This window comes from Ambystoma mexicanum, chromosome 9 (assembly GCF_040938575.1).
Source record: "Ambystoma mexicanum isolate Mex_15411 chromosome 9, UKY_AmexF1_1, whole genome shotgun sequence".
Taxonomy (NCBI): Eukaryota; Metazoa; Chordata; class Amphibia; order Caudata; family Ambystomatidae; genus Ambystoma; species Ambystoma mexicanum.
The window spans coordinates 908,979,813-908,994,782 of NC_090931.1; the positions used below are offsets into that span (position 1 = coordinate 908,979,813).

Here is a 14,970-nt window from a genome sequence, read left to right on the forward strand (position 1 = left end):
TGAATTGGGAGTGAGTGCCACAGTCTGTGCAAGCATGGTGGAAGTCATTGCCCACTGTTTTCTGAGGACAGCGTCTTATTTTCCTGGTGCAAGGAAAGTGGACCAGTCTGCAGAAATCTAGCAACACCACTCTTATCAGGATGCTGATCCCTGCAGATCAACTGGAGTCAGCCCCTGCATTTTTGTGGAATCTGGTACAAGAACTCCAGTCAAAGTGCACATGTCGGTTTCCTGCACCATGCGCGGAATAATCTGCACCCTTATTACAATGGAGCGGACCCGGGAGAAAGTGCAGCAAGGTTTTATCTGCACTTTTCATCTGCATCCGCACTCATTAGATTGAGTGTGAAAGTACACTGCAGGGCTACAATTTAAATTCATCTGAGTGATATCCCTGGGCTCTTCTCACACAGCACCGCTGGAAGACTGTTCTTAAATTAGACTTTGCCCAAAGTGATGGTTCCTCTATGGCAGTGGGGACCTCTGTACCTGAAGTCCTTCTCGACCAATTGCCTGCCTTTCCCGGGTGTTTTGTGAAGGGTCAAGAATTAGGGGCTGTGAACCCTTCTGTCTGATAGAACCCTAAAGAAGCATATCCCTGTCACACTCACTTTGGCCATGAGCGGGTGCTTTCTCAGTGTGCATGTGAACACTGAGAAAGCTCTTAAATAGTAGAGCCCCCCCAAAAGGTTGCCTTCAACTGCAAGTCCCTACCGGGTCATCGACCCGATGTTGAGCTGCAAGATCAGCCAACATGGCCACCTGCCAGAGTTTGCAGACCTCCCTTCACGTTTGGACCCTCCCTCTTTAGGGAGTAAGAAGCCTGCCACTGATGGTCGTGTCCCAAGGGCCACCCAAGCAGACGAGTGTTAGGAGTCCTCGTAAGAGGTGTTTGTTCTCTTCTACTGTGGCGAGTCCAATAGTGCGCAGAGACATCACGGACTGATAGATCACAAAGATGTCAGCCAAGACAAGCCCCGCACCTGACAGCTTGGGCACCTTGGCCAGCCTTAAAATGCACATATTGAAATGATCAACAGACATTTCCTAGGAGTAACAGTATTCCCTCAAGTTGCCTAATTATGTAGTTCCATTTCACATCTAAAGAACTTTAATGTTCTTTATGGGGCCCGAAGTGGACAAGAGAGGGTGTGACCCCAAATTGAAGCGTTTAGCAGAAAGTGTTGAAAGTTTATTTTTAACTATTTTCCATGTTTCTTAATTTTGCCACTGCTGATTAGTTGCGTCAACCTCTGTTGGAATCTGTGATTTAAGTTCTGTGCATACATTTACCAGTCAAACCTTTATTAGAGTTACTGGCATAGTAATAATGACTGGTTATTTATAACATACTTAATACCCAGAGGGTTCTAAGCGCGGACCCGGTGATAGAACCTGTGTTGCTCTGCGTCGTCTTGCTGCCAAGGAGAGCGTGTTGCCCCTGAGCTATCCTCCCGAGACAATGGACAGTATTTCAATGCAACTAACATACTGCAAGAGTTCCACTGCACCTCCCTTAACATCTCATCTTGGACAGAGTTTCAGCATGGTGCTCAAATGGGAATAGCGCCCATAAGGATCTATATGGAACACTCCCATGGCATGAGCTCAGCCAACTACGAATACCATATAATGAATGGAGAATATCCAAGGCTCATGGCTTCAAGCAGGAGGCCAGCAGGTGAAGGCTAATCAGGGGATAGTAGGGGGAAAGTGCTGGAGGAAGGAGATCAGAAGACGCTACCTGCAGAGCGAAAAGGCACACGATTAAATAATTAAAGAATAGGAAGAATTGAAAGGTATAGAGTGAAGTCGAACATATGAGGTTTGGAGGGATCCAGTGCCATGACATAATCTTCAGATGCATTTATGTGTTCCTTCCAATTCCTGTTGACTGAATTACAGTGTGAGATTGCACCTGTGAGAATCCCTGTATCTGAAAACACACCCCAACTTGTCAATATGTTATTGCCTGATTCCATTTGCTTTGGGATCAGAGTTTGCTTGCCAAATAGTTTTGTTCCATAATAAATGGGGAGGTGGGGGGGCTACCCTTTACATGACCTGGCACAACCTTCACCATTGCACTCACCCTTGTGCAAGGCAGGCCCTGCTATTGGCTAACAGCGACCATCGTGACAAGATCAATGCTGTCCCATTTACAAATGAGGGCAGGGGTTACCTCATAACCCCCATATGCTGCGGCACTACCATTTCCAGTTTTACTCAACTGGGGTGTGTGTCATGCACCCGTGGGTGTTATGAATCGCAGTCCCTGCCATCCCTCACCCCAGAATGATCCAGACCAGCCTGCACCGGTTCCATAATCCCAAAGACGGTCCGTTGCATGCCCCTACCGACAAGTGAAGACGGTGAACGCTTTGCTGGTGGTTCCATGCCTATGGATTTCCAGACATGTGTCCATTCATAGATCTTGAATTGTATGCCCCATATTCATACACTGGGATTCAAAGAATGCTGGTAAACACGTGTATGCAGGAGAGCAGAAAAATGCTGAAATGATGGCTAAGAAATTGATCTTGAGATATTGGAAGACGAAGATTCGTCCTGAGGAGAGCACATGGATTGAAGACATCTGCAAGCTTGTGGTGATGGAGAGAGTTACTTACAGACATCCGAAGAAAAACAAGTTATTCAAGAGTATCCAGGGCAGATTGTTGGAATTGTACTAACTCTGTGACACTGTTGGGGAAGACTGGGGTTCTTGACAACTATTCTGTACATTTTATAAATATGTCAATACAAAAAAAACTGCTGAAGGGGAGAGTCCAGAAGGCAAAGGATGGGGTGAGAAGGCATAAAAGGATAGCACAAAAAGAAGAGCAGAGAATCCCTCCAAAGTTGATACAGATGGAAAGAACAGGCGAAAGAGAAGCCAGAAGAGAGAATGGCGGAAGGGAGCTCATGGAGAAATTATCAGATGAAAACAATAGATCAGAAACTGGTAGACATGTGGTACTTACATCTGGTCCCGGTGGTCCTGGTGGTCCTTGACTTCCCTGAATAACACAGGTATTGATAAGAAGATGATTATTGGGTAATGCAGTATGTGTAAAGCGCTAGGATGGTAACACGATATTTCAAAGACAAGTCAACAAGGTGAAGTGGGTGTCATCCACTGTACACCATAGGCATCGACACCACTTAGGACTTGCACGGGGGCTCATCGACACTACCCAATCATTTCCCAGGGTGGCAGTGGCACCCCCAGGGGAGGGACAGGCATTCTGCGACAGAGTACCTGACCGCAGGTGCAGCATTAATGAGCCAACAGGACAAGCAGCTCTGCCCCTGCACTTCTATTTACTCCTCCTAGGTATATTGTCTCTTTGCTTCTGTCAGATTTTGAAGTTATTTGTTAGTTTTACAAATTTTGTACAATGTATTTTGTTCCATTTCAATGACTTTATTCGGCTGAACAACTGTTTGCTGTTATTTCTTGCACTGTCAGCTGGGAAAATGGTCATGTAGTGTTAACGAGTGCAATGTCACTAAAGCCTAAAGGACAGAATGTCACTTCCACGCCCCCTAGTAAGTTGGTGAAAGTATGTCATTGTCTGGCTGTGCTGCCACCCAAGATATGCTTTCTGCATTCTGCCTGTAGCTGACTCTCTGCCAGTATGGAGGCCTGCTCATTGCCAATTCAACACATGACTGCCCAGAGGAATGTTGCCTGCCGTGGTCTAGCTCTGCCAGCCTAGACACATGCCCCTCGCATGGATGTCACTCGGCTTAGAGAAAGGTCTCTTGCAAGTGGAATCTCTACACGTAGAGGGGCATGGTGCCATCCTGTGTGTCACTGTTCCTCAAGAAAGACATGCCACCTGCCTGGTCCTTGATATGCACCACCAGATACATGCCCCATTAATGGATCTCACTGGAGTAGCCAGGCTACCTATGACTCCCTCTGGATGCCTGGAGACATCTCACTCAGCCCTTACCCACATGACACTCTGCACTGTCTGGGGACAATCCACCTTCGCAGGATGAATGTTTACCCGTTTGGGGAATACAACTACCCCACAGAACCCCCTCTACTCTGACCGAAGAGCATATCACCCAACCAGAACACATTCTGCCCTATCCTGCCATGATACGTATCCCGTCACCCAGGCACTTGCAGTGCCTAGATTGGGTAGCACACAACCTTTTTGGGTTCCCTCTTGTAATGCATGTCTGCAGGTAACCTGCTTGGACTCACGGTGCCCTGGTGAGTTGCCTAGCACTCACGTTGCCTTTAGAGGATAATAAGCTCCCTGGTTGAGACTTACCTTTCCCTGGAATGGGAACATGGTTCCTTTCTGGGGTCTTACCTGACCAGGGAAAACCTCCCTGCCTAGGCCTGACCTGAGAACTTGATGCCTGCTTATATGGTACCTATGATCTCTTTACTAGCAGCAGCAGGTTGCCCTAAATTGATAATACTAGGCATATTGTCAAGGTTTGGTCTCCTGGGGGGGGGCATCTCAATGCAGAGGATGCGGGGGACACCCCCCTAACCCCTGGACCCATTATACCATTTAAGGGCACCCCCGAAACCCCAGCTCCCCTTAAATTGTATAATGAGGTACACCTTCACCGGGTCAAACTACGGCAATTTCTTTTACAGGCGACATTTTTGCCATGATTTTATCACTGCATACCGTTCTGGGCATAATCTCAGATAGGTGAATACTGGGACCGTATCTTGAACACAATTTCACAGATGTTATCCATCCCACTAGACCGAGACCCCCTAGGCACAATCTTCGGCATCTGACCGTCTATCATTAGTAAAACCCATCGCTCGTTTGTATATAGCATGCATGATCACAAAGAGAGCTATTTTATTGAAATGGAAGGACAGAAATCCCCCAAGTGCAAAATAATGGGTGATTGCACTGACATGGGCTCAAGAGTGTGAAGATCTATATATTTCCTATCTCCCCCACCAATCCAGAGCCCGAGATGCCTGGGCGGCCTTCCGCTCTTACCTTTGTGATCCTGACGCACCTAAACTGAACTGAATTGCATTAATTCCCTCAAATTGTAACTCAGTAATACTCCCCTACATCTTGTGCTGTTGGTATGCTACGTTTTCTGAACTCAATATGCTGAATGTATCATGCAAAATGTATCCTCTGTCCTGTATCTTTTTGCAAGACCTGAATATACTTAAATTTCCTGTGACTTGAACCATTTTTTAAACCTGAACACAATGTAGGTCACAATCGGACAGGGTTTTTTCTGACCTGGACTCCTATAGTAGTCTTTAGAACCGAGCATGATATAAGTCCTGATCCACCATGGCCCGAGTGCGGCATGCTCTAGGCCTGAAGACAACATAGGTCCTTAAGAGATAACAGTCAACTTTTGACGTAGATGATGCCTTTGACCTGGACACGAATTCTCTAGATCTGAACACAAAGCAGGATATTACAATCGGGGACAGGCAGAAAATTGAACTGAATTGATCAAAGCGGTCAGAAGGCAAGAGACCCGGACAGCTTATCCTTTAAAAAGCAAGAGCCAACCCCATTACTTGTCTGATTGGACAATGCAAAGGGCCTTGAAAGATGCATGTTGCCTTATAGGGAGTCGATGGAGAGAAAGAAACTGAGGAAAGGAGGGCTGAATGGCTGAACGCCAGAAACAATCTGGGCTCTGAATTATGCACCAGCTATAACTACCGAAATCTATAGGGCGGGAGGGGAGACCCATGTTCAGAGCATTCACATAATACAAATGGGGAGAGAGTGTGTCAATCACAAAGGGGAGGAAAGGAGGTATACATTTCAAAATTTAAGATGGTAAAAACAAGGTCCAGCCACCATACTAATATCAGAGACAAGCGAAAGACCCTTATTAAATGCCACTGGCATGTGTGGGTCCTATGGGGTTGGCCAGTAGGAGGAATTCAAGGTTTTGCCCTCTCGCCAACTATTTAGGATTCAGGATTGATTGTCATCTAAAGGTTGAGATCAGAGAAGCTGGAGGCTAGATATATATTTTAAAGTCTATTGGGGAACGAGTGCAGCATATACCGTATTTCAGATGCAGGAGGTTGAACATGACAGAGGAAGAGACACAGCTGGGACCTGGTGGGAACGAAAGCACTCCTGCCAGGAGAGACTGATGCCCACTAATTCCATCCTTAATCCCGGTACATGAATATGATGGAACGGTTGAGAGCACCAAGAGTCGCTGACACATCGAGGAGTGTCAGTGCATTGACACTGCCTTTACCAGATGATTTTTTGAGGGTCTACAAAACAGCAACCAAGACAGATTTATTCAAATCTGGCATGATAAAAATCAAAAACATTGCTCAATTCCACATAATTCCAGATCATGGAGGTTACATGTAATTCCAGATGTTTAGCCAAAATAGAATGTTAAATTCTTTGAAAGTGTTCCCAAAATGCAATTAGCATTAGTGACTCCTGTCTCTGAAACATAACCCTTGTCAAGATTCCATATGGGTGATCGGGTCCCATGGAAGGAACCCTATGACCCAGATGCGGCCAGACTTAGAGTTATAAAGCAAGCATATGAAGTGTAGTGATGTGCAGCAATACCCAGAGTTCAGTCGTATGAGTGGAAACACCCATTCAACCATCAGTCACACTCTGTGACACTTGGCTGAATGAATGGATTTGAAGAAAAGCATGTAATCAATCTAGCCTTCTTTAAATCATTCCATTAGGGGCACAGATTGGGAGTTATCCCTGATCCTGGGTCTGCTTGATCTCTAGGAATGCCTGTCTGGCTGTAGCAACAGGCCCAGCTGGATGGAGCACTGAGGACACTACATTCCAGCTCCAAAATATTATCTGCTTTGACGGGAATAAGACAGAGCAGAGCCGCAGAGCAGTGAATTGCAATGGTTCACTAAGGCTTCACGAGATGACAAGGAATCCCATATTTGGTCATTGACTTGGGCTGCTGGCGTGAATTCACAGGATGTAAACCGTGTGAATAGCTAAACAAAGCATACTTCCACCCCCCCCCGGCCCCCTGACACCCAGCCCGTGCAAGTAACAGAAAGTGTTGCTTACAGAAGGAGCTGCAAAGAGCCAGACACAAATCCCATGAAAGAAACTCGCCCTGATGACAATTACAGTGTCTATGAAAAGCACCCTCCCTCAATAACTGCAAAATCTCAGGGAGGTATCCCTTCCCTAAAATGACAGAGTCTAGGAGCAGCTCCCCTCCTCAGAATTCCATAGACAATCCTCCTTGGTTTCCAGAGTAAAGGAGAAGCACTCCTGCTTTCGGGTGCCTGTGTCAAGAAAAAACGTGGGACACCGACCCAACACCAGCCATTCTGGGAGTCACCATTTTTGCAATTCGATAATCAAAAAAAGCAAAATCACACCACGAGAATGGCATTACCCTGCAGAATGCAACTGATCAGCATTGATAAAGTGCGCCCTGACCGAAACACATGTCGGCTGATGCATGATCGAAATGCTTGGGACATAGTTGTTCATGTAAACCTGTGATGTAATTGCTGCCTGTGCCAAGGAAAATGACTTGTCTTGATTGCAGAGTCAAAGAGGAGAACTCTCATCTTTATTTGTCTCGCACACAAGTTTTCCCAGGTATACAGTGGATGCGCAACATGTACCCTTTGCAACATCTCCTTTCCACCTACAATAGGTAACTGCTATGTTATTTTACGCAGATCTTTATCAAAATGAAATTTCCCAAGGAATGTATGGAATCTTTCATTATTCTGCCATATTATGCATGTATCTATCTATTTATGTATTTATTGTGATTGCTTTGTTACACTTTTTATGGCAAAGCCGAAATAAAAAGTATTCGATGATGATGACGATAAATTTAAAAACCATGCCCTCCTTACGATACGTTTTCAAACTATTGATACATTACCTATCATTCTTGTATCTCTAGCACCATTGGGAGAACAAGGCCTTGTCACTAAACTGGCAATTACTGGGTCAAAAGTTGTCTGTTCCGTGTCACCTGGCTTGTGTCTTGGAATATTGGTGTACGTATTGATTCCTAAATTCCTCAAGCCTCCGAACTGCAAAGGTTCCCGTTCTAGCAATGCCCTGAACGCCTGGAAGAGTCTATCCCCAGAGTCTTGCTGTTTCAGAAACCTTTGAAACGTTGTTGGTGGGGGTTGTTTTTCTAATCAAGATCGGAGTGTTCTCCAGTGTGGGTTGCTGTCTGTTGTTGCTTTCCTATGTCTATTGGCTTTAAAGATTGAGTCATATTGTGGTCTTAATGTTCTAGAACACTCACACATGGGGTCTTGTTTGTGCTAAACCAGGGCTGGACCGGCCTATAGGGAACTCTGGAGATTTCCTGGTAGGCCTCTGCACCCTGGGCCTCTTTTATGTGGTATTTACAAATGTTCCCATAGGAAAAGGGTTGGGCATGCTGAAAATGTGTAACAATGGAGTGGCTTTGAACATTATTTCCAGGGTCTCGTTTGGCTCCCAGTCCACCCCGGCTCCAAAAAAACAGAAAAAAGTGCTGATGTGAAAGATTCTAGAGACTATTCAAACCAGGCTTCCTCTGAATGCTATAAATTATAACGTGTAGGAGGAGCACCCTTCCTCTGGTCTGTAGCGTGTGGAGGTGCACCCTCTCTCTGGATTATAACATGTAGGAGGAGCACCCTTCCTCTGGTGTGTAACGTGTGGGGATGCACCCTCTCTCTGGATTATAACATGTAGGAGGAGCACCCTTCCTCTGGTCTGTAGCGTGTGGATATGCACCCTCTCTCTGGATTATAACATGTAGGAGGAGCACCCTTCCTCTGGTCTGTAGCGTGTGGAGATGCACCCTTTCTCTGGATTATAACATGTAGGAGGAGCACCCTTCCTCTGGTGTGTAACGTGTGGGGATGCACCCTCTCTCTGGATTATAACATCTAGGAGGAGCACCCTTCCTCTGGTCTGTAGCGTGTGGATATGCACCCTCTCTCTGGATTATAACATGTAGGAGGAGCACCCTTCCTCTGGTGTGTAACGTGTGGGGATGCACCCTCTCTCTGGATTATAACATCTAGGAGGAGCACCCTTCCTCTGGTCTGTAGCGTGTGGATATGCACCCTCTCTCTGGATTATAACGTGTAGGAGGAGCACCCTTCCTCTGGTCTGTAGCGTATGGAGATGTACCTTTTCTCTGGATTATAACGTGTAGGAGAGCACCCTTCCTCTGGTCTGTAGCGTGTGGAGATGTACCTTTTCTCTGGATTATAACGTGTAGGAGAGCACCCTTCCTGTGGATTATAATATGTTGAATCATCAACTTCCACAAAATATCCTACAACCCTTCCTTCCCTTCCTTTAGTGTATTTATACCCACGCCCTCATTTTCTCCTACCATGCTGCCAATAAACTACTACCCCACCCTTGAAGCCCCACTTCTCTACTCTGTGTATCCTCCCACTATGTCTTAATAACAATCAGCCCCAATCCAAAGACCTCCTACCCTGCCCCATTGAGCAACACACCCATATACTAAAAGTCCAGATATGGCTTCTTCACCACACGCCCCTTCATGTCTTCTAATCTGTCCATAACATTATTGCACTCCACCATAAAGTCCCTCAGATCTACCTTAAATCCTTCTGCCGTGCTCTGATGTCTTCATATCCTACCATGCATTCCTCCCATTCTTTGATAATCTTTTACCTTCTTCCCACAATTCCTCCAATCTGCCCCCAAAGTCCTCTTAACAGGTTCCATAAGTATTCCAACCCCATAACTAAATTCGTCCTAGCCTACATCATACGCCTTCTGTGCAACACACCTTTCTACACTGCCTCTACAGGCATCTCAACCTCTTCCCTAATGCCATTGTACCCTGCAGTGGATGCTCCTGCCTTTGCTCCCTTTCCCAGGTGGTGGACGCTATTGCTCTGTTTACAGCTATTCTGTGATTTTCTTGTCAAATCTGCATGCATGCTGCAATCGGCTACTCACCGGGGGTCCTTCTCCACCTCGGTGGCCCTTTGCCCCCTTGGCTCCTTGAGTGCCGGGTGTGCGGTTCTAGAAAAAAAGCGCATAAAGTTACATCATGGACAGTTCAGAGCAACACTTCATAGCATGACATATAGAAAGTGCCCAGTATGCTGAGCCCACCCCACTTCACTACCCCGCTACCTGATGTAGTACTTTCAACCTCACATTAGAAGCTACAATACTTATTTGAAAGATTTAAGTTATGTCAGGAAGGAAGCTGAAGGGAGGATAGCACAGGGGCAAGACCATGCAGAGCAACAGAGGTTCGAATCCCGGATCCGCGCTTAGAAACCGATCTCAGGTATTAAGCATGTTATATCTTGCTCTTGTGGGTGAAAACACTATATAACTGTGTCCGTTCATGCATTAATATATGTATGCACATGCTCATACTCACTCATTCACTCGCTCACACATCTGGAGGCCAAGAGAGGTACTGCGGGCAGGAACTACTTGTACCATGTGTTTTGCTCACACCCAACCCATTGCACCTCCAGCAACCCTAGAGAGAGGAGGTTCCTAACTCTTCCTGCACATTCTACTCCTAATGGATGGCTGCAGCTGTTGCTGACCCTTCTTTAATTCAATCCTGCTTCTTCCGTATACCCATGCCACTATGGGGGCACACATGGCATGTACCTCATGAATATATTGATGTGATGTTTCAGTGGGCTTGAGGGTCCCAATCAGATATGTCTCTGCAACTTGCAGGGCAGAGGTCTGAATGACAGCAAGTCCCTCTTGCCCTGCTATCGACCACAGGTCAATAACATGAATAACTTTGCTTTGTAAAGGAACAGTAATAACATGTATGAGAATGAATACTTCTTTGTGTTTTCTCTTGTGTCTTCCCTTTGACCAAAAACTGTAGACATGCACCAGCTTTTGGAGCATGTATACGCTTCAGGTTTCTGGTGGTCTCTCTCTATTATCTCTGTTATCAACCCTTGCATGCACACAAAAGTAGGTGCCTGGTAGCTTGCCACCAACCAGGCTTTTCACGGTCCACATTTGATTTTGCAATGCCCTTTTACAGAGGGTGACATTTGGAGTATCCCCATTGGTAAACAGAAAGCGGGCGGCCATAGAATTGAATGTATACTGTGTTCCATGGGGGCATCCAATGTCCCATGGAGGACATCCTGTTTCCCATAGGGAGCATCCCATGTTCCACAGAGGTAATCATGTGTCATATAGAGGACATTGTGTGTCCTGTGGAGTATATGCCACATCCTAAGAAGAGCATACATGTGTCTTCTGTTAAGAAGATCCAATGTCCCATGTAGCACATGCAGGTCCCTATTTAGGGAGTCATTATTTCTCCCCTGGAGGATATTCCTTGTCCCATGCAAGAAATCCAGTTTAATGGATTGCATTCTGCGTTGTGGGACTATCATTGCATGTCTTATTGAGGGTATCCCGTGTTCCTTGAAGGAAATCCCATGTCCTAGTAAACACAATCTCTGTTGTATATGAATACAAGGTTTCCTTTGGAAGACATGATTTGTCTGAGGGCCCATGGTTGATGGAGGAAATATCGTGTCCTGTAGAGGCTCTTTCAAGCACCATATATACCACACTGTGTTGTGTAGAAAATACTGCGAGTCCTACGGGGACATACAATGTTCCTTGCAATGCAGGATTCCCCATGACCTAAGAAGGCCCCTCCATGTCCCATATGCATTTTATGGGGAACAGCTTGGGTCCTGTGGAGAATACTCTGTATATTATGGCCAACAACTTGTGTCCAAAGGCAAACTTCCACTGGCCGAGGAAGCACATCCTGTGTCCTTAGAATCCCGTGTCGTATGGAAGATATCCTGCGCACCAGGGAGGACATTTTTTGTCCCCTCTAGGATATCCTGTGCCCCATAATAGGCACTCCTTGTGCTTCCATAGAGAGTGTGAACAGAGCGGATTCTAATTACATGGGCAGATAAGCTAACATTTTAATGAGCCCTCCCCGTGATGGGCTTTCCAGGATCCAGCTCATATTGGGAATATTTTCCCACACTGGTGGCTGGGCTGCTGCACTCCCACTGGACTCATCAAATATTTTAGGAGTTTGAAGTTCCTACAATCTCTCTCACTCCCACACCCCGACAATAGAGCAAACCCACACTCAACAACGTTGAGCTTCCCTTTAAAGGTCCTCGTGACCTTGGGAACACATTTGAAACATGTGCACTGTGACCACGGAGTCTCAGCTATGAGGCGTGAGGTTGGGGACAGTGAATACCAGCTACGAGGTGCCGGGAGAGCAGAACACGGGCATTCAAGAGACCGACACTGTGACAGGAGAGACATGTTAGGAGAAGAGGACATATTAGGGATAGCCCTGAAGGGTGACAATAAAAGGAGAAGGCCTCTTGAATAAGGGGTGCTGGGTGTGTTTCTATTGGTGGTTCCTGGCTGAAGAAAGATGGCGCACGACCCTTGGAAGCAAGGGATGGGCAAGAGGGCGGGAGCCCAATGTGTAGAGCTGAAGCCCAACTAGAGGATCTCTTTGGAAACAATACTGGACGTCTGTAGGGCATGAGGACAGAATGACCACGGAGTTGCACCGTGGTGTTCCTCACATGCCTATGGTTCAGGTCTACTTCCCTGCAGAAATATGGGTTGAGCAGAAGTTTTGGGTCATAAGATTGGGACTACATTCTGACTTTCGGCCTTAGGGATGGAACCCACCAATGGACCTTGCTGTTTAGGAATGCAGCACCACATATGTTGCATGGGGGCACTGCTGGAGCAATCTAGCTGGAGGAGGGATTGTGTCATTCAGACCCTCGTGCAGCAAGTGTGAATTTCAAGGCATGGGCAACTGAGTAGGGCGTCATGGCTAGTAGATTCAGCGTAATGTTGAGGGAGGCACAGGACAGTACGTGGTCTCTTTCCTCGTGTATATGTGCCACTGTGTCTAGAGTACGGAACAAGCCCAGCAGCACCTGCATGTTGTTTAGAGCAGGATTCAGAGGCCCAGTTGTCTGTGGGATCATAGTGGCCATGCACGGCTGGTGAAACAACTGGGAATTTCGGCACCTCCTCCTGTTTCCTTCCTTCCCTGTCTTCCACTGACACAGCTTGGAGGGCTGGCAGCTCAGGGTATGAGTCCAGGATAAAGACACATCATGTCGGAGGAGCAGCAGAATGGAGCAGTTGAAGTATTCGACCGGTTGGGGTTTCATAAGGCAATTCTGCTGCAGAAGTGGGAGCGAATGATTCTGTAGCTTATCACGGGAATTGCTGTAGCATTTCTTGGAGGTATACCGACCAGCTTAAGTTGAGACTGCTCTCTGTGGGGCCGTTCCTAATTAAAGGAGATGGGGATATAGTATGGAGAATGCCTTTCTCAGCAGCCATCTTAGATATGGATGCCATTCTAGATAAGGCGGGGAAGCATCCATTTTCAAATGTGGTCTGGCAATCGAAAAAAAAAACATGTGAACATGTTATTTTCAGCGATATCAAAGAGTGTGAATTGTTCCACTTTGGATTCAATTATATAGCTGTTAGCATGCTACTGTAAGTGCAACAACAGAACAATTGGCCAACAGCCGTATTTATGTCACAGCATATTTGTTTGCATAGTAGAGTAGGTGCAATTCCATGGTTATGTGGCATTTGCTTTAAAGGATGACTACTGCAATACCTAAATGCAATCATGCATTTTTGAACAATCACGGTATTATACAGCACTTTGCCTTAATTGCAAGCACAGTGCTATTATCAAGCCGCATTGGGCAAGAGGAGTGCTGGTTACAGTGACTGTAACTGGAATCATGGAAGCATCACAGCACGCCCTTAGGGCGTGGGTGGTAGACTTCCCCAATGGATTTCATCGTAAATGCACAATGGGGGTGGTAGCTGAATGTCGATTTTGGAATTTGTTTGAAAGCTTTGACAGGCCTCATCTCGTGTATAACAAAACTGTATGCCAGAATTATTCATGCCTGGCAGGCTGCACTAAGCAATGGTGCTACCCCCCACCCCACGCCCCCTTCTGTTAATTTCATTACAATTACATGACAATGACAGGCTGAATTGAATTGCGAACACAGGAGTATCAACGAGATTGGCTGGGTTTACACAGGAACACATTTAAAGGAAATTGGATTTCATTGCGAAAGCATAATGTATTTGCAGTGATCAGCTGGCTTAACTCTGCATCATTGCGATTGCATCATTTTCATTGTGTTAAATGAATGTATTCCACACAGCAGTGAATGCGACATAGTTACAGGCTCACTGGTATGGAAGACTCGGTTATGGTAGGTTTCACGCTCCCGATCAAACCGGAAGTCAAACCTATTAAGAAGCACCCTATCGGTCAGTCACCATAGAAGGTCCCTATGTTGATCAATATGATTAACCCTACCTAGCTCAGAGGGTTGAGATGGGGAGGGCCGACCATCCAGAGGTTTGAGGGGAACCTTTCCTAGAGTATGGGTCGGGCGCAGAGTATGCGCCCGATTACCCTTGGGTTTGGTGCGCAATACAAGTAATAAACTAAACTATATCAATGTTATAACAGGTTAGCATAAGGCCAATAGCCTTCAAGGAGGATGTCCAGAGGCATGCGTGTTGCGGGGAGAAGAACATGGCTCTTGCATGGATGTATGCCGTCCCAAGCAAAGCCCTCTTTTGACACCTCGCCACTCTCACAGCGGGACCAGGTCTGATACCCTGTGGTGTCCCAGGTTGCGCCCTAGGCAATCCCAGAACTGCTTTTGTTGTTGGCTCGTCCATGAAGGGAAAGAGGAGCCGCGTACAGAAAAGTGGAAGGTGGGAAACCATGTGCCAAGTAGACAGTTTGAATCAGGGAGGTCTAGGCATGGGGGGTCTGTTATCACTGACCACACTGACAGTAGAATCCGCCAGGGCGCGATTAGGTTCCAGGCAGTGCCATCTCTGCAGTTTCATCCACAAATACAACAAAATCCTTTCAGCTTTGCTGTGTTTGGCTGAA

At 46.4% G+C, this 14,970-nt stretch overlaps 1 protein-coding gene across 1 annotated transcript in view; it reads right to left on the minus strand.

Annotated features, from left to right (window-relative positions):
• The window catches only part of COL6A1 (collagen type VI alpha 1 chain), a 115,306-nt gene that overhangs the window by 16,575 nt on the left and 83,761 nt on the right, over positions 1 to 14,970 (minus strand). Inside the window, exons 27-28 of the mRNA XM_069616051.1 lie at positions 9,966 to 10,031; positions 2,985 to 3,020 (exon numbers count right to left, since the gene is read on the minus strand). Coding sequence (XP_069472152.1) covers positions 2,985 to 3,020; positions 9,966 to 10,031 — 102 coding nt within the window. The remainder of the gene's footprint in view (positions 1 to 2,984; positions 3,021 to 9,965; positions 10,032 to 14,970) is intronic.